This window comes from Syngnathoides biaculeatus, chromosome 4 (assembly GCF_019802595.1).
Source record: "Syngnathoides biaculeatus isolate LvHL_M chromosome 4, ASM1980259v1, whole genome shotgun sequence".
Classification (NCBI taxonomy): domain Eukaryota; kingdom Metazoa; phylum Chordata; class Actinopteri; order Syngnathiformes; family Syngnathidae; genus Syngnathoides; species Syngnathoides biaculeatus.
Genome location: NC_084643.1, coordinates 24655863 through 24681713, shown reverse-complemented (window position 1 = coordinate 24681713; position 25851 = coordinate 24655863). Strand labels below are relative to the sequence as shown.

The following is a 25851-nucleotide window of genomic DNA, read 5'->3' as shown; positions in this document are numbered from 1 at the left end:
TTTCCCTTATAGACACACACACACACACACACACACACACACACATACACACTGATGCACTTAGAAACACTTACAAACTCCCAACACACAAACACACTTCCACAACACTCACACACTAAAGCCTTCTTTATACTCGCGAGGGTGGCGATGGCACTGACATCACCACAGCTACCCCGCACGCACGTTTGCCTTTATACTCGCACGTCACCCACGGCCGCTGTTTTGAAAATGTGCTGCAGTTCTTCTCCAAGTCAGAGGTAACGGGCGTGGCAGAGTAAGTGATAGATTCTGATTCTAGCTGTTTGGCCGTCTTTCACGCGATTATTCCAGTCGTCACCGTACCAGAGAATGACACTATTAGTCACTTTAATTTATTCTTTCGTTGAAGAAGAGGATCTGCAAGTGTATCCGGTATTTTTCCAAGGTCTGGGTGTGGGTCCGTGGAACCCGGCCTTTCAATCTCCCTTCGACTCTGTCGAGCCACACCAGAGCCTGCGGACAGAAGCTTCAGATTTTTCTACATTCCACCCGCAAGGGAGGACGACGTTCCAATAGGTCAAATTCCAAATTCTGCATCCTTAACACAAAAAGCACGTTTGCAGACCCGCTGACAGAAAATAACCAGTCGGCATGAAATCGTCCTTAAAGCGCATACAGTGGCGATCTGTTCCTCAGGTCACCCCTCTGCTGACGACTGTTTATGAAATCATTGTGGCCCGAGCGCAAGGCCCACCAGCAGGATTCTTCGGAACATTTGTTTAGCGTCAGGCCCAGCGTGAAGCGCGACACAAACGTTTCATTGTTCCTCCCCCAGTTCTCTCTCTGGCCATAGAGAAAGAGGGGAAACGGTGGGCCTGAGGACTTGTGGGAATAAGCCCCCGAGGAGGTGAACATCAAACCAACACTTCCTGTAGATGCCGTGCAAAGCTAACGGACAACTTGGTAAAGATTTGATAGGGGTAGCGCAAAGTCGCACTCCCGCGCCCCTTGTGAGGATGAGTGGCTCAGAAAATGGATGGATGGATATTTTACACTACCTTTTGAAATGTTAGTTTAGTAAAAGTACAATAGAATTAAAATGGTTTTATTTATTAAAAATATTTTTTTTCAAAATTTACATACAAAATATATTTTATTTGTATATATAATAGAATATATACATTTCTCGAGCTTATTATTTAAAAAATTTTACACATACTTTGAAAATGTATGGCTCTATAACCTTTATAATTGCATAATTACCGTGTAACTAGATCAATTTTGAAATTTTTAAACTTGAATCTATTAAAATGCTTTTAATATAATATACACAAATATATAAAAATATTTTTGACAAGTCACTATTTAAATGAATGCTTTTTCCATACAGGTTTTGACTTTTTCTTTATTTTTCCAACCTTTCTTATGAATGACTGTGAGTGCATCTGTGAGTTTTCAAAAATTCAAATCTGGCCCTTGAGCACCAACGTTTGCCCACCCGTGGATTAGATCACCACAGAGGAAAAGGAGAAAAAAAGGCCCAAACTAATTATACAACCCAAAGCAAAGCAGCTCTTCTCGACACGTCTTTAAACGCCCCCGAGGGATCCGCGTTATTTGATTTGTTTTTAGGAGACAAGCGAACCACTTAGCTGCTTCTAACCTCCGGGGGCATTTGGCTCCACTTCTGAGGGGGCCGCAGGTTGCGAGCGCTCTTCTGAGGAGGAACAGACATGGCAAACACATACCCGGCCCACCCAGCACCCCCACCCCTCCGGAGATGCAAAAACAAGCTGGGACAACTATGCAAAGCGGGCCGATTGGCGAGAGGAGAGGTTTTGGTGGAGCTTTTTGAGAGCTCGACGCGACCTTCGCGGTCGTCGCCGACACACCTCCATGGTTATTTGGACATATAATCGGTACATTAGTATGCAAAGTATTGTCTTTGTCTTATATCTAGACTAATAATGTGGGTTTTTTTCATACATACAATCCTGCAGACAATTCTTACTGCTGCTCACATTCACATCCGCATTTTGAAGTTACCATCATGTTGTGTTTATACATAGACTATTGATTACTGATACATGAATAGTGTTTTATCTACATGCAGCGCTGCTGACTAATCTTGCCGCAGATACTTTGGGATTTTTTTTTTTTTTTTTTTAACTCTTTGATGCTAAAGTAATTGTGAGGATTTCGGGCTGATTGCCACTTCATGTTGTCCATCAGGTCTATTTCTGCATGAGGAATTCCAATGTAATGAAGGGTCAGTACCTCCCCGGAGGGACCCATGTACGACTTGAAAATGGAATCTACGCTCACATCCCGCGGCCCCTCTGGTGGGAGGACTGGGCGCGGATCAAAGAGGCTCTGTGAATCTTTTGGAAAAAGGAAGCAATTGGGGATAGCACTCCTGTGTGCGTGTGTGTGTGTGTGTGCATGCAGAATACATGCACTCATCATCCATTGCGTGTTGAAGCCCCACCGCCTGTTTGGACCATTTACAGCTTCTCCAGCTTCTTCTGGTTAATAATTCAAAAAAGTGAAAAAAATAATAAAATAAAACATGAAAGAAGACCACAGCTACTCGCCTCAGGCCATTAGGGCCCCCTGGGGGCGCGCTGCTAACATGTTAGCAAGTGACTCACACGGTCCAGTGAGCAGTTGATATTTTCCTTGGCCAGCACGAGGGAGTGTTGGAACGTTTTTGTAGGAGCCATGGCGGCTCCTTCAATGGCTAAACCCTCCTGTTATGTTGCAGGTTAGACTGACCCATTTTAAAGAAGTTTGTAGCGGTACCTAGAATTAAGACTTCATTTCGGTGGACTGAAACAGATTAATGGCATTTCAATCCATTTCAAAGGGGAAAAATTGATTTGACATGAGTAAATTGCATTCTGTGCTTGGCTACGGAGCGATGAACTCGTAAGTTAAGGTATGATGGTTGTATGCTTGGTCATACAAATCCTCATGATTTGCAGTTAATGGGGCAATTTGACGTAGAACAGAGGTGTCTCATCTTTATTATTTCCCCAACAATACGCATATAAAACTATAAAAATTGTTAAAAAAAAAAAAAAACTAAAAATCAATGCCATGTAAAAGTAGTGTATTTTACATTGTATAAATTGAGGGTCAAGTGTCACGAAAAAATAAAACGCCAGCCGGTATGGACCCATCCATTTTTTCCACCACAAAACATGAGTTTGACAAATATGGCTTTTTGTAACTCCTGCCATGAAAATCTTCACTAGGGATTTGTTTTCGAGAAGAAGCAGAAAGTGACGTTGGAGGCAGTAGCGCGCTCAAGCGGACTCGTTTCTTTCTATTAGTTTTACCTGCCGGAAGATAGCTCGTTGTTCCTTTGTGTTAACCAAAATGCCGGGTCGTTGCATTGCTGGATATTGCTCAAACACTCGGGAGGATGGATTCGCTCTTCATACTTTTCCAAAAGATCCGATTTGTCATGAAAAATGGATTGTACAGGTGCAAAGGACGAGAGCTTCGTGGGTTCCAAATGACAGGTAGGTCTGTATATAGCTATTAAAAAATATATATATATCATTGGGGGCGGGGGGAGTAAACTGTAAATCAGGGGTGGTAAATGTGTCGATGTGCGCGTCGGAAGGCTTGAAGGATGGCCTCCACAGGCCTTGTGAATCACCACTGGCCTTGTCGGCTGGGGTGGCTCATCGCGGTGCCGGGCCGCGGTGGCTCATCTCCACCGCAGAAGTGGATCGGACGGAGAGACGGTTTGGCCGCGGCGTCGTCGTCATTCGCGGGCAGCGTTGTTTTAATCACCGCCGGGCGGGGGTTGTTTGGCCATGATCCACCTATAATTTAAATATGGCTCGAAACAATAGGAATATTGCCCCGGACACTTCACTCAATTGACCCCTCTGTAGAAATTGCGTCATCGGCGTCGCTGTACAATCAGAGGCCAGAGATCTGTATAAACCACGCCCCTTGTTGGCGTACGCTATTACCTCAGACAACGTTGCATGGTCCAGTATAGTTTTGTTAGCGTTTAATCGCGTATTTGGGTTCCTTAACAATAGATATGGTTAAGAGGTGTAGTCACGGACTTTGTAATAGTGACGACAGGTATCCTGAAAGGCTAGTTGGTGGAGTTCGATTCGTACCCTTTCCAAAACCAAAGACCCAGTACGGAAAAATGTCTTCGATGGATCAAACTTTGTGGAAGACGGCATGATCAACTGAATCCATCTAAAATCAACCGGAACAGAAGACCGAGTACGAAAATGTCTTTGATGAATCAAACTTTGTAGAAGATCGTATGATCAACTGCTTCCATCTAAAATCAACCAGAACAGATATGTTTGCACTAAAGTAGTGATTGTCGTACTCGGTCGGGACTTACGTAGGTTCGGCACTAATTCAAGAATAATCATTGAGGGAAGCGCGTGACGTTACACAAAGAAAACGAGAGAAACAACTCGTAAATCATGCCTCGCCTTCTTTTCCTTCATACGGCGGTTCACAAACGGCTATACAGATACACACACAGATTCTGCACACAAGTGTGATAGGTAACACGAAAATAGGAAACTGTCAATGACGAATTCGTCTTTGAGTTATAATATATTATATTATGTGGCTTCTCGGTCTTCCTCTGACTCCGGAAAAATCTCGTGCTAATATCAATGGTTTCTCCGTCGATATGCATGTAAATACCATTGAAATACCCCTCGCTGAAATACTAGAAGCCCTGCTGTCTGCTTTTCAACGACATTTCACTATTCGCTAAGAATGCGAGTGAGAAATCAGCTGGTAAATCGGACAATTTCGCTCTAGTCTTTTCTTCCTGCGCCGCCATTTTTGCTAATTGTTTGTCTGAGGTTAGCACACGTGGGGTGACGTAACTTCAGGAGGCGTGGTTAAGTGCCCTGCACGGAGGGGTCAATTGTGAGATGTTCTCTTCTTCGAAAAGGGCTTCCGTGTCTGAAGGGGCGTGTTGGTCTCCCATAGTAGGTGGCACCGCGTGTTTTCAATGGCGAATGTCTGGGGTGATGTCACTGCACAGCCAACATGGCGACCGCGTGGATGTCGAATGACACTTCCGCAACGTTGGGCATGGATGACACGCTCTTTGCTCATATTTTTTCGTATAGACATGAAGTGAATGTTGTATGTATTTTTCATTTCAATATCTATTTTAGAATGTTTATAGGGATGACACTTGACCTTTAAATAATTATATATATAGATAGATATACACATGTATATATAGTCTGTTTGAATCACTATTACCTTTTTTTTCTTAGTTCCTGGTGATTTTAATTTGCACATTAAAAATGGTTTTGCTCTATACAATGATTGATGTCACTTATATGATCCCGGAGAAATGCACTTTTATTTAGTTTTTATTGTGGCACAAAAACATGACCAGAAAAACGGTTTTGATTTATTGACTAAAATGATTGGTAATGGAGTCAATAAATTGATGTAAACAATTGAAACAGGAACATTATTACTGGAAATAGAAAGGTTTGTGGCCAGGCAGTTTGGATAAAGATTTATATTAATATTCAGATAGTAACGCTAAGATGAAGAATTATCATGTACGGGTATGGACAGGGTTGATGCTTGTAGTGGCAGCTATGTGTCGGACAACAGAGCCGCTTTTGTCAGCCTCACCAGAGAAAAAGATAGGGAGATGCCTGTCATCTCTGCCACAGAGTTCTCTATTCATTCTCGACCGGGACAAAGACCAAAAGCACACAGCGGCCAATCCGAGGCATTCCAAGAATCCACTTATCAAACATGCGATATCATTTTTCGCCTTTTTGCACCCCTGTGCTTTGTCATTCTCGTCACGGGCACTCTCTGCTTGTGTGGCATAAAATGCAACATCCGTTGCACCGTGCCTCGATGTTACGATTTACAGACTGGCTCGGTGACGTCAATTAAATTCCCAAGTGAGAAGGTGAAGCCAGGGACAACCCTGCTACCCGTCCTAAAACCTGTGAGCTCACAAGCTAGCTGGTGGCTACCACCTCTCATAATGTTGGGAAAAGCCACGTGACAACTCATTGGGATAAATCCCAGCCACCGGAGGCTTTAAGCGGATATACAATGGTGCCTTGATATAGGAGTTTAATTCATTCTTCGTCACTATGCTGACCACACTTCCATCTCAAACCATGTTTCCACGTTGAAACGAATTGAAATGTCACCCTACAAGCAGCCAAAATGTGGTTCTTCCGCAGGTCATCCGGGCTCTAGACTGAGAAGCTAGGTCGTCTCAGAGGGGCTCAGAGTCGAGCCGTTGCTCCTTTGAGTACGGGAGGGGCCAGATCAGGAGGTTCGGGCCTCTTGTTAGGATGCCCACTGGACGCATCCCTGGTGAGGTTTAAGGGGGCACCTCCTACCGGGAGGAGGACGCAAAGACGACCCAGGACATGCTGGAGAGACAGTGTCTCCCGGCTGGCTTCGGAACACCTCGAGATCCCCCCGGATAACCTGAAGAAGTCGCCGGGGAAAGGGAAGTCTATCCAGAGAAAAAACACCTATGCACAGACGGGGTGAACATCCAAACTCCATAGAGGCAAGGCGGGATTTGAATCCAAGTCCTGAAAACTGTGAGTCATACAAATCATACAGAATCAGACTTTTTCCTCCAATCAACATTGTGCCGCTCATTCTGCTCAATATCAGATAAGAAGCTGAATATACTGTACTGCAGACTTAGCTCCTCTCTCAGATTCTCCGAATGGTAGTCGTTCTTTACAGTGGTTCACCGTTTGTTTTCAAATATTCATTGTTTAAAGTTTAATACCACCAGATAGTTGCTAAAGGTTAACCTTTCTGTTGATAATGTTTCCCCAGAGTATGTATTCAGCTCGCGGAAATTATGTAGTTTTCAAATAAGCAAGGTGTAAGTAACTCTGGTTTATGTTTTATTTGAGACAATCAACGAATCTAAAGTGCCAAAGTGCTGCTTGTAGTGAGGTGAGTCACTTTCCAACATACAGCACTCGTTTCCAAAGTTTGCACCCACAAGTCAAAGCGAAAAAAAACTGTCCAATCAATGGCAAAAAAGTTGCAAGTTGGGTCACTCAGCGGGGTATGGTTTCACACATTTAGCAGACACACCCACAGCGGCGAAAATGAATTCATTTTGCATAATTTTTGAGTCTTATTTTACATATGAGCCATTTTTTTTAATTCAAATTAACTTACAGCACTCTGGTGTGTGTCAAATTTAGAATAGTTTTATTTTCCCTTTGCCAAACTTTGCGATCACTCCTATTACCGGTGTAATAGTATTAATGCCACAAGACCATACGAGCGACAGGGGTTAAATTAACATGCTGCAACGGTTTTGTAACAAAGTCCTTTCTGCCAGCAGTGAAACTTCAGGGCTTTTCAAAAGCTTGGTGTGTACGCTAATGGATTCAAAATGCGCGTCAAGCGTGTGAAAACATTCGGCAGAACTGAATGCTGAATAAACGAAAACCCCAGGCCTAGACGGCTATGTTGGAACAGCGATTCCAAACCTTGAATGAGCTGACGCACATATTGCCATTGGAAAATCTCGCGGCGCACCACCAAACAAACAAAAATGTCACAGAAGGTTTCAATACAAATTACAAAAGGTTAGGGACTTTGGGCTTTCAGGATCAACCTAAAATTGGACTATAGTCTTTAGAGGGGAACTTCATTCGACCAACCTTTTGCACAACTTCCTGCTTTCCAACAAGGAGCTGAAAGACAAAATTCCTGACAGATGTGTGAGCCACAAAAATTTCCAAGGACTGTCCACTCGTATGCATTTCTGTGACTCTTCCAGTACCCTGTATCAATGCTTTGCACTAAGTTGAGAGTCATGTTTAACTGCAATTGCAAAATTACATCACAGTTACAGGGTGGCGCAGTATCAGAAAGACTTGCAAGTTGCACCTAAAACTGTCAGATGACGTATTCTCTTTCCCAATACAAATTCATTAGACAATTTTGTGAATTTTGAAACCGCTGAGTATTCTATTTCTTCTGTAACAAAACTGGTCAGGTTTTTTTAAATAAACATGACAGCGTTAATTATGTGCCGTTAAAACCATGATAACTTGCGAACAAAATATCACCACCGCTGCCGCAAAACAAGAAGCGTCAGGAAAACCTAAAAAGACAATCGCCTCAGTGTCAATTCCGTTGCATCGCTTCTCTGAAAACCTGAGCTTGATAGCATCAGATGCATCCCCTCATTGCCACCCCTCTTCCCTGGGCCCAGCGCGGTGGCTGCCGATAACAGCAATGCAGATAAGAGGAAACGCAAGCTGCCATGAGGAATACATTGACGCCGGGAGAAGAGGCAGCAGCAAATGACAACATCGGCCCAACACCAAAGAGGAGGTGAAGGAGGGAGGGACTTTCAAGTAAGAGTCTGAAAATAATTACGGAACGGACAGGGGGTTGTTGAGAGGCTCGAACAAAACAAACGTGCACAATAGCAAGAAGAGAAGTTTACCTGAAGGCAAATATGGTTAAAATCCCGTATTTCCTCATCACGCTAACATGGCATGCACCGAAAAACGTATTCCAAGTCACACCTCCCTTATGTCCGTCAGGAATTAAGCGTATTAACTGTAGTTAGCTCATAGACGCGTATTAAAGACGTGGTTCGTCTAAAGTATGTAGTCGACCAAAACAGCACCACCTAAAGTTTCTCGTTAGCAGTCTTTCATGTCAATTATAGTTGTTTGACCGATACTCAAGTTTATCTTAAATTATAGTCCAAGTAGTGCTATAAGCCTTGACGTTTGTCCAGAAATGTTGGATGGCTGATTGAAACCAAAATGGCTGACTTCCCGTTCAATTTTGGTCGTGGGTCCTTGAAAATTCTTAATGTAACTTGCTATGGTGGACTCGAAATGACAATTTTAGTGTCCCATGCGACCCACGTTAGATAGCATAGCCCAAAAACCTGGAAATTTGCCCCCGCTATGTGCCTTGGACAGCTTCTTCCTATTGGAGCTCATTTTGGCAAATTCCCTCTGAAGCGTTGGTCTTGATTTCTGGTCCACAATTGTCGGCTTTAAACCAAAGTGACAGACTTACAGTTCAATTCTCGGCATGGGTCTTTGAGACTTGATCATGCGTTCTGTTCTAATGGACACGTCTATCATATTTCGTGTCGACCATTCAAACTGGTGTATGGGCCTGATCTTTTTTTTTTCCCTTTCAAGTGGCTACCAAGTGATTTTAAATCACCAAAGGGAAGCATTTTTGCACCCTGAAAACTAAAGGGAGGGAGGGGGGTGACTATAGCATGAAAATAAATATATGGGAGCTGTTGACATGGGCCCAGAGTGGAGGGGACAGGTGCCGCCACGACCTTCCCTCTCTTGGGACGTATGCATCCCATAGCGGTGTCCCCTTTCAAGATAGGGACAAACCAGTTGGTCCGGCTTGTGTGCAGCAGGAGCCGAGCACCCCCTCACACACACACACACACACACCCTATTTCCCCTCACCCGCAGATGTGCTCTTTGCAAACAAACGTGTTTACTTAACAGGAGTGTAATCAAAAATACATTTAAATCGGATCTGTTAGGGTGGAGACTTTGGCCGGGATCACTCCCGCTGGCCGGTGCTCAAAGCCAAGAGAGTGTCCCCGGCTAATCCAACAGTTGTCTGGCTCGCCTGAAAGTCACCTTTGAAGCGAGCCACTCGTGTCAGGAATCCGCAGGCTCTTTGAATACCGCAGCGGCCCGGATATCCTCTCGTTAAAACAGGACCCTCTAAGCCGGGGCCATGTGTTGGGCGGGCTGGGGTGGGCACAGTGTGGGAAAAAACCGAGGAGGTTGGGGCATTTTGCCATCGGAGAAGATGCGCAGAATCCAAATCCGACTTTTCCCCTCGAGCCATCCAGTATGTAAGGCAGTGGTTGTCAAACTGGTGTCATGGGACTATCAGGTTTTAAAAGTTAACAAAAAAAAAAGGCAATTTTTGTTCTCCTTTCTATGCCAGTGACGTATTGTGACAGGAAGAGCAATACTATCACAATAAATGTCAGATGTTCTAATTCACACTTGTATCACCTGTTGCCAGTCAAAAAGTACACATTTCATTTGGACCATAACCATGCTTGTACTCTCAAAACACTCGAAATCGCAAATCATTTTTCCTTATTGAAACGAATGAAAGACATTATGCTCCAACAGAGGGCAGCATAATACACATACATACATATATATATATATATATATATATATATATATATATATATAGGGCTGCACAGTGAGGCAGCTGGAAAGCGTTGGCCTCACAGTTCTGAGGACCTGTGTTTAATCCCAGCCCCGCCTGTGTGGAGTTTGCATGTTCTCCCCGTGCCTGCGTGGGTTTTCTCCAGGCACTCCGGTTTCCTTCCACATTACAAAAACATGCAACATTAATTGGGCACTCTAAATTGCCCCTAGGTGTGATTGTGAGTGCGACTGTTGTCTGTCTCTACGTGCCCTGCGATTGGCTGGCAACCAGTTCACGGTGTACCCCGCCTGCTGCCTGTTGACAGCTGGGATAGGTTCCAGCACTCCTCGCAACCCTCGTGAGGATAAGTAGCTAGGAAAATTTATATATACACACACACACACACACACACACACGCGCACCCACAGAGCGAGAGAGACAAATATAGTATTTGCACATTGTTACTTCCCACCACTGTCAATTTCACTGATTTCAGCTAAGCTAAGAAGATAAGCAGCAAAAGAACAAAAGGGCTATTTCTAAAAATTCCTCCACATACACCAAGAGGAGAACTATATTTGAGCTTCATGGCCGGCATTTAATCAGGCGACGTGCAAATGAAAGATTCCTGCCGCACTCCTTTGATCTTTTGTGCACATCAAAGCCAGGCCGCAGTCCAAATGTCGCATTCCGCCACATGTTTACTTCCAGATGCTTTTGTGGGATGCAAAGCGTCGCCCTCGGCGTGACAACTTGGCCGTGTCACATGCCTGTGGGATGCAGCAAAGGGCTGCATTGGCCCCCGGCTTTTTCTGTCCTTCCTGTCGTCTTCCCAGCATGCACTTTTTGACAAGTCGTTGTTAGCGCATTTCCATTACACTGCACCCGACATAAAAAATACTTTAAACATTGAACCACAACCTGTGATAAACCTAAGAGAGGAGCAAACGGACAAAACATTTGCAATGAGTTGACAAAATACAGACAGAAACTGAGACAAACGAATATTGCAATGCTGCGATGCTATAAAACTATGAACAAAATTCATTCTTTGGGGAAATTTGAGGAATTAAGACCACTAACATAAGAACTTCGTGAATGAAACAACGGAAACGTGACCACGATGCAAATTAAGTGTTTTAAGATGAATCGTACCAGAGATAAACATCCGATTTGGATGCTCACGTTAGTATTTGTGGTCATCATCATAAAAGAGATTGAAAACTGTATTGTATTGTTTTTAATATTGATTTAAAAAAAATAAATAATGTAAACCACTAAAAAGGACCTAAAAGAATCAATGAAATTCTGGCCATGATGGAGAGTTCCACACGATGAATCGTATGATAGAGAAACTTCAGATTCCGAAGCTAATGTTAGCATTTGGGGTTGTCATCAAAGTTGACGCTCCGACCACAATAGATTTAATGTTAACGCAAAAACTGAGTTTAATACCTTTAACTTAAGAACTGACATGAGGGTGACCCAGTTGCAGGCGGAGGGTTTCAGGATCAATTGTACCAGAGGGAAACTTCAGATTCAGAAAGTAACGTTAGCCTTTCTGGTTTCCATCATAGCTGAGGCTAAAAACGTGTTTTATTGTTTTTACTCCTAACAAAAAAATAATTATTTAATACAAATATATAACTTCTGAAACAGAATCGTAACTATGGTCCAGGCAAAGGTTTTCAGGATGAATCGTAGCATTGGGAGACCTTGGATTCTTCAGCTAATGTTAGCACAAGGTTGTGAGCACATTGATATCTATTTTTCTTTTTAGAAATAATGAGGATTCTACACGATTAACTTGAAAATGATGGAAGAGTGACCAAGGTGAATACGAAGAGTTTACTTTTTGCTTGAATCGTACAATAGTGAAATGTCAGATTCTGAAAATAATGTTAGCATTTCATTGGATCATCATAGCTGAGGTTAAGAACATGTTTTATTGTTTTTACTATCAAGGAAAAAAAATACAGATTTTACAATCAACACTACCTTAAGAACTTCATAAAGTCAGGAGAAGGCTTTGAGGGTGAATCCTACGATAGGGAAACTTCAGATTAAGGCGGTAATGTTAAGAAAAAAAATCTAAACTTGTTTCCAAATGATGCACATTATTTAGCGGAACCCCAAACTTAAATTCGCGCATCCCAGTTTGAGAGCCACCAAGACAACTAAAGCCCCAACAAAAACAAAGCGAGGACTCATTTTGGATCAGGACATTTGCGCTTTTAGCAGTCAAGCGTCTCCCCAAGTGGATTGAAGGTTTGAAGCGCAGGCATTTCACAACTTGAGATGAAACGCGACTAAAAATAAGCACTGCCGTTTTCCTTATGCCCAGCATGCTAATTGGCGCTATGAAATGTGTTCTGTCCGCATCTACACACCAGGAGAGGTCCTGTGACCAACAAAGGGTTTGTCACGCAGGCCTCCTGACTTCCTGGTCCCCGAGTCACAACTCCGGAGCTAAAAAGGCCGACCTCTGCGTGAACCCTGAATAAATACGAACGCAGCTGTTTGACGCTTATTTAGCACCAAGGACGGACGGCGATCACCGAGCGGAGAGCGGGCGGGGCGACCGATCGCTTCAAATAACCTTTGGTAGAGCGAATCCGTCATGAGAGCTGTCAATGAGTTGTCAGATGGATAATTCTGAGTTATTTTTTTAAAGGATTTAGAGTTAGTTTTACATGAAACGATTGACAGTTTACTAATAAACGGTGCTTGCATTTCCAAGGGTTACTATTGTTACTACTAAATGTAGTGCGTTAACGAGAGTTGCAGTGGTTTTTCAGCATGTCCCAGTCAACGTAGACCACAACATCGAACAAGAGATGCAAACTGGAAAAGATGGAGAAAAACAGCAAAGGGACACAAAAGGACCCAATTCAGACAGATTTTTTTATTGCAAAACAATACTTTATTTTCATTAAACATCCTTTTTTTATTTAGTATGTATGTATTTTGTAATACTTTTGTACTTCACATGTAATATTTGTGTAATTTTATCTAATATTTTTGTTTTTCTGTTTTGTATATTTTTCTTGTTTTTTCCATCTTAATTTTGTTCTTTTTCAACTAATATTTTGGTATTTATTGCAGATTTTTTTGTATTTTGACCATTTTTCATCCAATATTTTTGTCTCGGTATTTTGTACTTTTTCCTTTGTCTAATATTTGTGTGGAATTTACATTTATTATGCCTGGTTATAGGTGTTTTGTTGTCCTCCAAACAAAGAATTATTGACCAAAACACGAGTTATAGGTTAGTATTTTTCTGCTGCCATTTTTAAAATATTTCAATATTTATGTCTTTTTCAGCAGCATGGTGGTGGACTAATACGAGTGAGCACATCTGCTTCACAGTTCTGAGGATCGTGGTTCAAATCCCGGCCTCCCCCTGTGTTGCGTTTGCATGTTCTCCCTGGCCCTGCGTGGGTTCTCTCAGTTTTCCACCCTCATTCAAAAAACACACATGCCAGGTTGTTTGAAGACATTAAATTGCCCATAAGTGTGATTGCGAGTGTGGCTGTTGTCTGCCTCTGCGATTGGCTGGCGACTAGTTCAGGGTGAGCCCTGCCTCTCGTCCGAAAATAGCTGGGATAGGCTCAGGCATGACCGCAACCCTCGTGAAAATAAACTGATAAATAAATTGATAGATAATAATAATAATACAAAGAAGAAAAAGAAAAGTATACCACTTGTGTAGTCCAATATTTTTAGAGGGCTTTAATTAATATTTTTTGGTATATTTTCTCTCCCTCTTATTTTTTTAGAGAATAATTTGTCTGCCGTTTACTTCCATGCTTCGGAATAAGAGGAATTAAGGCGAGATGGCAGTCACAGTAAGGACAATAGGGTCATTTCTGAGGAAGCTCCAACGTAGTAGGAGCGGATCCTCGAAGCGAGTCGTCAGGCTTTTTTTTTTTTTTTTTTTTTTTGAGTCTCTTTGCGCACAAGGAAGCACTTTCGTCTTCACTTGTCCGGAGGCTCAACGCGGAAGGAAGGCCTGTCACGACACGGGCCATTTTCGCAGCATAGCATATCAGGATCGGCGTTCCTCACAGAAAGGCTTTGAAGAGTTTGACGCCGCCCTTTCGCTGCTCCACCCCACCCCCGCCGGGGCACCGACTTTGAAGTTAGCGCGTGGAGCAACGCCGAGCGTCACGGCCTCGCGGGGCCTTCCCTCCCGTGCCCCCGGCCCACCCCCTACTCTCCGCCGCCGCCTCGCCTGATCCTATCTGCTCAGGCGGCACATTCATGTGGTTTACACCCGCAGCACGACTCCTGGCAGCAATACGCCCCTGCGCCCCCGCCCAGTTCAGGGTTCAGGGGCTGGGAGGAAGGCCGGAACCTCTGACAGGGGAGAGGGCGACACAGGGAATTGAGCCAGAGGCTGTTTGGTCGTCCGCTCGATGGTCCGTCCAACTTAACAATACTGTAAGCAGCAATTCTGCTTACCACTGACACGAGTGACTACTTTTTTCCCCAGATATGAAGTACAAATGGTTGCACATTTTCAGCTTTTTTCTTTAAATATCTGCTCAGTCTTGTAATACTTGAGTATTTTGGCCTTCTTTTTTTGCTACTGTATTTATTTGGCAATATTTTTTGGAAACAGTTGCTTTTACATTTTTTTTGTCAAACATTTTCATACTTTCAATTGTGTTTGTATTTTTTTTTTAAATATGTATTTTTCATCAAATATTTTTGCATCTTTCCTTAGTATTCATGTATGATTTTTTTGTGGGTGTTTTTGGTCTGCTATTTCTGTTTTACTACTTTGATCATGTAAAATATTTTGGGTTTTTTTTCTAATTTTGTTTTTCTTCTATAACATTACTGTAATATTTCAAATGTAATATTTTGTTTTTATTTCTATTTTCCTAAATTTTCTTTCAGCAATTATTATTGATTTTTTGGGATCAAACATAGATCTACTTCTGTCTTAAACCGTACTTTATTCAGATTTTTTTTACATTTGTGTCAAATATTTCTGTCTCATCTTTTAGTCATTTTTCTCTGAATATTTGCATCTCAATATATAACTTTTTTTCCAATACCTTGGGAGTGTTTTTGACTGACATTTTTGTACTTTTTCTCAAATATTTTTTATTCCCAAAATGTTGCAATTCTTGTGCAATATTTTTGGAAATTCACCCTCAAACGTTTTAAACATTTGTATGTTTTTTTACAAAATTGCATATTTTTCAAGTATTTTGTTTCTCAAATATCTCCTTAATTTTCAGATTTTTTTCACATTTTTGTGTCATGACTTTTTGTGTAACATTTGACTAATTTTGTATCGAAATTTTTTTTTTGCACTTTTGTCTTCTTTGGGTAACATTTCTGAATTTTTTTTCTCTTAACTGTGTATTTTTCTTTGTAATATTTGTATAATTTGACAATCTAATATATAAATATATTTTTTTAAATAGTCAGCTATCTTTGCACTTTTTTTGTATTTATTTTACAATATTATTGTTAGACACAGGACAGCAACCTGATAAAACCCAGTTTACCTTGGGCAGTGTAAAAGAGGTTTACGGCGTACAACTACATCCCAATGACGGATAAGCACACTGGCTAACCTGGTGCCATATTCCCTGTCGACCGAACACATACGATCCATCAACCCTGTCGCCTTATTGCATTCCAGCCCAGAAGGCTCTGGAAGCATCTCCAAATAGGCGGGGGTGAAAACATTAAACACACAAACTAGGCCACGGGAACCATGCTTGACTGGTGCATTATATCTTGTCCCCTACTCATTGTACACCACTCAAAACAAGCCACAGCCTCAGAAATGCTCATCACAAGAGGACACACAATGTGTATGATAGCCACTTTAAAAAAAAAAAAAAAAAGCTACTTTTTTCCCCTCCATAAAACAAAAGAGGCTGATAATGATGCAACGACCTACACAAAAGAAAAGAACTTTGCACCGCGTGTTCTTGAACTTCAGGAACAAGCCGACGTGAGATAAGACAAATGCAGGACTCTCCCTTTGCTACCTCTCAGCCTGTCGATTGGCCCAAAAAAAAAAAAAAAAACACAACAAAGGAGGAGGCCGGTGTCAGTGTTAGTCAGCACATTCCCGGCACACAAAAAAGCGCCGAGCCGAGCCGCCAACGGGCATTGTCACGGCGTGACACTCGACCCTTTGTTTTTGACCGTCATCACTGTCGCCGGGATAGAAATGTGGGCGGCAGGCGATGAAACGACCTAGCTGCGATGTTTCATTAAACACAGACGGACTCCAAAAGTCAAGTGGATGCCAAACAAGCAGAGTCAAGGACGGACGGTGCACTAAACAACGACAATGCTCGGACGAGAGAACACAATGGCAGCCGTTCAAGATTATTACCAACATTGTTTGTAGTAGTTGCAGTAGTGATCGGGGTTTGAGATCCAGGGGTGTTGAAAATACCACACAAAAATACGCCGTGAAAAATATAAACCTAAGACCGAAAATTGAAACCTTCATGCAATAAAAAAAAATGTTTCTTTTTAAAGTTGCGACTTACACAAAATGCATTATTTTAGGTGCCTTTATCGTATCTCCTGATCCGACAAAATGCAAAACTTTTCAATTTTTTTTAAATGTAACAGAATAAATCTACTAAAAATACAAAAATACTATCTGAAAAATAGAAAAAATGTTGGTGAAAAAAAAACTAAAATATTATGCCATGAATATTGAAGTACTGTATTAGGATAAAAAAAATAGACCATTGCATTAAAAGTGATTATAAAAATATTAATATTAGGAAAAATACACAAATATTGGGGAAAAAAAATAAGATGAAGTTTTTCAGGTGAGAAATACAAAAATATACAGAGAAAATATAAACTTGGGTGAAAAAAAAACAAAAACATTGCGAAATATTGGGTAAAAAACTACTGAAATATTAGGAAACTACCAAAATACACCAGAAAAATACTGAACAAAATTTTGACAATATATAGAAACACAAAACATTATGGAGAAAAACATATGACTTCAAAATGCAAAATCACTTGATGAAAGTTTTTTTTAAATGTGAACTAAAAAAATGACAAAAAGTACAAAAATATAAGATGCAAATTTCCCAAAAATATTAGACGAAAAGAATACGAGTATTAGGAATGGAGAAGTGAAACTGACCCATGAATATGCTTGCTTGAGTAGGACAAAGAAAAATTACCTGGTATTTTTCAATATATTTGTGAGAAGGTGGGCAATTTTTTGCCAACTCCCGTTTCCGAACCGACATCACATTGAGCAGAACGATTTGCAAACCGCTGACGTCACGTTGTCATCTATTGACTGTAAATCGGGGGAGTTACTCAAAAGAGCCTCTCACCCAGCTTATGTCACATTTTGCATCACTTGAAAAGCCAACGCTCAACAAGACGATGCTTATTCAAGCGATGATGCATTCCACTACATAGCCAGACCCTGAGTCCCCACCCCCTAACCCCTTCCCCTCTCTGCTGGGCACCCCAGCGCTTTAGTGTCAAGTCATCACTGCATGCAAGTAATGAAGTAGTGGAAAGCATCAGCTGAGGTCACGCGCTGACAAATTTGCGGCGGCATCAAAAGGAGTGATGATGGGGAGGGGGTGGGGGCGAGAGTGGGGAGAGGGGGGTATTGGGGGACTGACATTGGCCTGGAGATGAAAGTCAAATCCATCTGCGAAACAGTGCGCGAGCTCCAGACATTCTCTCGCGTACCACCGCCGCTACTGGGAGTTGTCCCGCTCCCTGGCACCTCCCGTCTGGGACCGGCCCATTACGGCCCTGCTTTTGGCCTTTCCAGCGTGGGGCGGGCGGGAGAAGGAGCACTGGATGCCTCTTAAAACCACCAGAGCTGTCATTATAGTCTAAAAGCGGCACTACACAAGTCCTGCCAGCTCCTAAAGGTATACGAGCGTCAGCGCCGCAGTTTAGATTAACTTCGTCGGACTCTTCTTACTTACATTTCCAGGTTAGAAGCTAGAAAGCTGTGGATTTTCACGGGGATCCAACATAATATTCCGCAGTGATTTTGGTTGCAACTAGAGATGCAGCGATCAATTACAATCCATCAGTTCACTGATTAATCGAGAAGTTGGATAAAAATTGCTTTTGCGTTATTATGCAAGAAAAAGATCATGTGAGGTTCATGACCGTGGGTTTTTTTGCCTGAAGCTCCCAAATGAAAAATTACTAGTGGGGCAAAAATATCACAACTAATTGGTTATCAAATGAATCCACATCTATCTTGATAATTGTTTACAGACCTTGTTTAACTTAAAATTGTCCAAATGCTCAGAATTTCAGCCTCTCAACAGTAAATATTATCTGTAGGCCTTTATGGAAGCAGATTGGTTAGCATTTTGAAAAAAATCTGCTTTTACTTTTTAAACTGATCAACATTTTTGCAGTTTTTCTCACGTTATGGACTAAAGCAGTTATTGAATCACAATCAATTTATCCATCCATTTTCTTAGCCACTTATCCTCACAAGGGTCACGGAAGTGCTGTAGCCAATCCCAGCTGCCATTGGGCAGGAGGTGGGGTACACCCCGAACTGGTTGCCAGCCAATCACAGGGCACATCAATTTATGTTTCTGCAATTTATGGACAGCCAAATTCACATAATGTTTTGCTTTTGAATAAAAGGATGGAAATTTACAAACATTTCTTTATCCAATTCATCAAAAACGAATATTTGAAAAACATCAATTTTTCCAAATCAACCTTACTTGCAGCCCGAATACAGTCACCAGGTACTAATGATTAATGCCACCCAGCACGATTGAAATGAACAGCAAGTGAATTAAACCATGGAGTATTAAAAATAAAAATAAAACTCCACAACAGACGTGCAATGTATATTTCATGATCAATGAGTTTGCTCTTCTCACCAATTAACATGAGAAGCTACAATGCACAACGGAACTCAATTAAACAGCGCCACAATTAAATTCCAGGCCATTTAAAACGATATAATTCACAAGTCGCATGATAGAAATGCATCCAATGACTTGAAATAATACTCAATTTAAAAAAAAAAAAGACTACCAGTAACATGCAAGGTATGAGTCATATGATGAATGTGATCGCTCATTTCACCAGTTATTAATTCTAGCCGCCATCTTGAACAATAGAAATAAACAGAGCAACTAGAAATAATCCAGAGTTAAAAAAAAAAAAGAATAAAACCCTGCACACTCGCGTAAATGCGTGGGCAATGAAAGTTTCATACGATTCGCGCAGTGGCTAATCTTGTCAGTTGTTCGTGATAACCACCAACTTGCACAACAGAAATAACTACACAAATAGAAATAATACAAATGGGGAAATGTTAGCCCAAGCTGTGTTCAATTACAAATGTGATTGCAATGTTTCACAAGGTGAATGTAATTGCACCTCTTGCTTGTTATCAACGACAACTGCCACCTTGCACAACAGAAAACGACAAAACTACAAATAATCAACTAAAAAATAAAATAAACGTGGCATATATAGTCAAATGCATGCAATGAATGTGTCGTAGGAATTATGCTATGGCTTCTCTCGACACTTATTGATGATGACCACCAACTTGCACAAAAGAAATAAAGAGGAACAACTAAAAATAACCTAGAGAGTTCAAAATAAATAGAAATAACCCAGAGTCAAAAAATAGTCCATAGGATGTACGGTCATATTATGCACTTGCGATGCGGTTGTAACCGAGGTCTCATGTGATTAATGTGATGGCGCCTCTCACCAATTATTCATGATAACCGACACCTTGCACAGTAGAAATCAACACAACAACTAGAAATAGTCCACACAATTTAAAAAAAAAAAACACACTATCTTCATGTGACTGTTGCAATGGCTCATCTTGCCAATTATTTATGATAGCTATCATTTAAACTTTAAAAAATAACAACTAGAAGTAATCCAGAGTCAATAAATAAAATAATCCATGGATTGTATACGTGAATGTAAAGTAATCATAACGTGATTAATGTGACAACTACTCTTGCCAGTAAACTAGTGACTACTGACAGCAAAAATAATCTATGGCCTGTACAATCCTGTTTATGCATGAAATATACTGTATGCTTCTTAATGACTATGTGATTGCACCTCTTGACAGTTATTGGTAACAACCATCACTTTGCACAATAGAAATAAACACAATTTATATAGTACAAAATATAATAAACTATAATAAAAAATAGTCCGTCCCAAGTATAATCATATCGAGTATGTCATATGATTAGTGTGATGGTTCCTTTCGCCAGGTATTCATGATTATCATCACCACCCTATTCGAAATAAACATGTACAAATAATCCACAGTCCAAAAAAATTAATCCATGGGTAAGAAATAAAGAGAACAAGGGAACCACCCCACTGAAAAAAAAAACCCTAGTACTCCACAGTCTCCACTATGCCGCTACTGCCCTCAGTCTCCTGTCGGATCAAATGAATACAAACAGCGTAGAGCTACACAGGAAACTGAGCTTTGCGACGCGTTCGACACAGCCAGTTTTCCACAGATTCCCCCATTTAGACGTGTGCAAAAACAGCCCGAGAGGTCACTCCGGACAACCCAAATATCTTCCCTCAAGCCGCGTGCTATTACAAAATCGGAGCTAACTATACTCTCCAGGTCGTCCCATGCATCAATCATACACACGCACGAAAGAAAAAAAAAATGCTCTCATTATAGCAGGGAGCAAACACAAGCGGTCACCGGCTACGCTACGGCAAACCTAAATAGACTGCACGCGGTTTCCCGACATAAAGCCGACGTCCGGCGCTCGCGCGTGGTCGCCGGGCGGCGCCAAAAAGGCCACGAAGGAGGATAAATACGACCGAGAGGCGTTTTTCATCTTGCTTCATGTCACTCAAGCGACGGCGGTCAAATGTGGGGATGCAAATTATGCAGTGTTAGGGAGGCAAGGATGTTCAATATGACGTACATTGAATTTGTCTTAAATATATGCTAGAAAGGTACTCAATATGTCAATATGCTACATAGATATTAAAGCTGATGCAAATATGGCACATTACTAGCATAGACATGAGAGGTGCAGAGACATCAGATATGAAGTAAATATTCGTGCATTCTCGTAGCCACTTATCCTCACAAGGGTCACAGGAGTGCTGGAGCCTATCCCAGTTATCTTCGGGCAAGAGGTGGCGTGCACCCTGAACTGCTCGTCAGCCAATTGCAGGGCAAATAGACACATTCTCGTTGGCACCTACGGGCAATTTAGAGTCTTCGATTAACCTACCACACATGTTTTTTGGGGAAATGGGAGGAGAAAACCCACACGGGCACGGGGAGAACATGCCAACACCACACAGTCCTGCTCAACATTACTGGGAACCTTTCTTTTTTGTTTTTGCATAACCTGTACAACAGCTTCGGAATTAAGGGGAAAACATATTTGGATATTTTAATTTGAGGTCCAAAGTCGTTTAAACAGAACAGGAAAACGTCATGTGCGGCAACATTGGCACCCCTCATCAATATTTGGTTGCACACCCATTTGGCAGCCATGACAGCTTCTCATAATTTTTTTAAATCCATCTGAAAGCTTTTTGCACTTCTCTGGTGGTATTTTCTCCCACTCTTCCTTTGCAATTTGTTCAACCTCTTGAACATTTCCAAGGTTCTTCACCCAAGGATTTTCAACTGAAATGAGATCAGGACTCATTGCTGGCCATTTTAAAACAATCTTTTTTTTTTTTTTTTTTACTTTTTAACCATCTCTGTGTGCTTTTGGGTGTGTGCATTGGGTCTTTATTTTGCTGGAGCACCCATAAACTTCACCTCCAACTGGGTTTTCTTTCACTGGGTCATTTCACTCTGAAATCTGTTGACAATTTTCTGATTTCATGATACCTGTGATATAGTCAAGGCCCCCAGTGCCAGATGTCGAAAAGCAGCCCCACAGCATGATGGATCCTCCACCATGTTTGTCTGTTAGCAAGTGTTTCTGAAAGGTGTCATTGTGCCGCTTGTAAACATACTATTTACGTGCATTGCTAAAAAGCTCTACTTTTCTTTCAGATGTCCATCAAATATGGTTTATCATTTGCTTTTTTGTATTAATTACAAGTTCCCTATACAAAAAAATATAGATATTTCACTTGATTCTTGTTCTTCAGGAGATACTCCACATTTAGTACTTAAACGTCATGGGTGGCAATAATGGTGAGGACAACTGGAAATATGGTAAATTAGATGTGATGTGTAGAGCGTGAATGGTCGTCTGTTTATGTGACCTGCAATTGGCTGGCGACTAGTTCAGGGTGTAAGCCACTTCTCGGCCAGAGTCAGCTGGAATAGACTCCAGAAAACCTGCGACTTAGTCAGAATAAGCCGTACAGAGAATGTATGGGTGGGTCGAATATACATATCTCAACATTTTGATGTCACGACCTTTGCCCGGGGAAACGTACTGCTCCCAATTTCAATTGAAGATCCCCAGAATTGAGATATTAAATATAGTGCAAATGTGACACAGGCAATAAGCAACCAGTACTTTAACTTGATGTTGGTTTACATCAGTGGAGCAATGTAAACAGACAAACTATTCCAACGTTGCCATTTAATTATGAACCTGGTGTGTACCTGCGATGCTAAGTTAAGCACAGCAAAGAACTCAAGAAGTGCCGTACATACATACACATAACTTCATTCTTTTACATTATAGTTGTTTGTTTGCATCTGCTGATGCATTCATGTATAATTTTTGTGAGCTTTTTTTTTTTTTATTTTCAACTTTGTTTTTTTTACTGTTTCAGAATTTAGAGTAGACATTCAGAAAACTGACTAAACTCTACAGGTATGTCATGAATGTGTACGCCCAAGTGAACTAATAAAGCTTTACGACAAACATCACAACCATTTCAAAGCCTGATCAGCTTCAAAATCAGGCTCCTAATCAAATATTTGCTGGGGGAAAAAAATCTGACATTGCCAAGTCAACCAAGTTGGGGAAAGAGTTTTAAAAAAAAATAAAATGAAATTTTAAGCTAACATTGAACTGAGTGCAGTAAAAGTTGAGCACTGAACGCACCATTTTTTTCTTCTTCTAGAAATTATACATGAAATTGATGTCAAGACAAATCTAATGTAAATATGGTACATTACAGGTATAAAGACATTAAAGATGATGCAACTATGGTATGGAAACATTAAAATATGAATGCTACATTACAGTTGTGTAGACAATAAATGGCGACGTCAACATGCCACATGATCATTAAAATTGATGTCAATGTGAAGGCGCATTGGTAATAAAAATAATTAGGTATGTTAAATATAGAGACTAAATATGTAAATATAATTACAGTTGTATACAATGACATCTGAAGTTAATGTTCATGAACATATAATGTAAAAATATGGCAAATTTGAGGTCTACAAGTTAAACATGACGTCACAGTTGACATTAGAGGCGTCAACATCACAACAAACACTGCAATCCATATCAGGCCTCTGATAAAAGTTTTTTTTTTTTTTTTTTAAGTTGCAACATCCGAGACGCAACGTTCTCACCGCAAAGGCAGCCCAACCGATAAAGCAAGTATCATGTTTTAAAAATTGTTCAAATAAAATTAAACACTGGGCACCTGAACGCACCATCGTGTTTTCGGTGTGCAACGCCGGAAGTAGCCCCCCCCCCCATCCCCGAAAAAAAAAAAACTCGGCAACAACAAACTTTTTTTTCAGCACGTTAAACCAAAACACCGCGCGTGTGCACCTTTAAAGTGCAAAAACCACAAAAATAAACTTGTCAAACTTTTTGTTTGGTAACAAAACGGGGGTGGGGGGGGCAAAAGTTGCCAGCGTGAATAAATTCCACCAGATAGGAGCCATCTTGTGACCGCATTGGGGCTGCAAAAGTGGGACCATCCTCGCACACATGCATGCATGCACTCACGCACACGCACACCGCTGTCAACCTCCGCCAAGGAAAAGTTAGAAAGCATCGTGCGTGGAGACGCTTGACACGTACTTGGACGATCTCCCCCTCGGCGCTGATGGTGGCTCCAGCCTTGGAGAAGCGACCCTGCAAGCCCGTCGTGTACGTCGTGTAATCCCCGTTGGCGCTGGACTCGAACAGGACCACCTCCACATAGGCCGTATCCTTGGCGAGGGCGACGCGGGGCTCGGCGGCGAGCACGGCGGCGAGGAGCAGCAGCGCCGCCGCCGCGGAGGAGCCGGGATGGTGGTGGTGCTGGGGGTACGGGTGGTCCCGCCACGGCGCCACCATCGTCGGCATCAGCATCCTGCTAGTCGTCCTGGTGGTTGCGGTGGTCGTCGTTATCATCTCGCCGGCTGGGTCTGCGGCCCCGAGCGGAACGGCATGTTCGACGCGGCGAGACCCGAGTGCGGATGCCCTGGAAAATTAATCTGTTTTTTTTTTTTTTTTTGTGAGGGGAGGGGGGGATAAGGAGCCAAAATGTGCGGAACACACCGGGGGAGCGTGTTGAGTTCACCGCTGAGCGTCTGTCAATGACACTGGCTGGCTTGCTGCTCAAGCCTCCTCCCCCTCACCCCCGCCCCCGCCCTCCTCTACAAAGCGGATCTCCTTTGATCTCAAACACGTGATTTTTTTTTTTTTTTGGAAACTTTTTTCTTCTCTCCCTCCCAAAAGGCTTCTGGCCCCGCCCAGTTTCACGCTCAAGTGCGGGCACTCGGTTTTTAAGGACGCACTCCTCACCGGCCAAAAGTTTGACTTCGTCAGCTGCCTAAAATGCAACATTTTATCGAATTATCACCGCAGAAACTTTTTTTCAAGTTGATTGGCACTCTTACCAGTCGTCTCTACTGAAAAAAATAATGTAAAGAGGGATTTTTTTTTTTTTAGCAAATTAGATTTTAGAATTTAGTTTCAACAAGTGAAAATCCATCCATCCATTTTCTTAGCCGCTTATCCTCACGAGGGTCGCGGGGAGTGTTGGAGCTTATCGGGCAGGAAGCGAGGTACACCCTGAACTGGTTGCCACCCAATCGCAGGGCACATTGTGACAAACAGCCGCACTCACTTCACACTTATAGGGGCAATTTAGACCGTCCAATTAATGTTGCATGTTTTTGGGATGTGGGAGGAAACCAGAGTGCCCGGAGAAAACCCACACAGGCACGGAGAGAACATACAAACTCCACACATGGGGGCCCAGGATTGAACCCAGGACCTCAGAACTGTGAGACCAATGCTTTCCACTGTACCACCGGTAAATGAATGAATGAATAACTTATTTCCCCGTTTTCATGTATAAACTGTGCCATTTTGTCAATTCTTCTGAGTGTAAACTTTCCCATCATCTCGATTGTTATCCTGACCTGCCGATCCAACTCCACCAAACTGGCTCCATGACTGGAGAAGTGTGGAAGAGACACTTGTCCAATTGGAATGTCACGATGCCAAAAGTTTGATGGAATGTACTTCTTGTCTGTGTGTGTGTGTGTGTGTGTGTGTGTGTGTGTGTGTTGTGTGTGTGTGTGTGTATAAAAGCATTCATCGCATGGAAGTTAATTGTGTATGCAGGTGAAGGACAATATGTATTTTTGGTCAATTGTCAGCCTTACCTGCTATTCCACCTTAAAACAACAAATGTACACACAGGGCTCCCTTTCAGTTCCATGAGGTTGCTATTTGAGAAGACCTG

At 41.9% G+C, this 25851-nt stretch overlaps 1 protein-coding gene across 2 annotated transcripts in view; it reads right to left on the bottom strand.

The window, feature by feature from the left end:
• znrf3 (zinc and ring finger 3) overlaps positions 1–25650 on the bottom strand; it is an 84676-nt gene extending 59026 nt beyond the window's left edge. Inside the window, exons 1-2 of one of the 2 annotated variants that reach the window (XM_061816881.1) lie at positions 24657–25649; positions 24195–24579 (exon numbers count right to left, since the gene is read on the bottom strand). In XM_061816881.1, coding sequence (XP_061672865.1) covers positions 24195–24509 — 315 coding nt within the window. In that variant the 5' untranslated portion in view covers positions 24510–24579; positions 24657–25649. Of the gene's footprint in view, positions 1–24194 lie in introns of both variants that reach the window. The other variant, XM_061816882.1, reaches the window with a different exon arrangement.
• Between the last annotated feature and the right edge of the window lie 201 nt (positions 25651–25851).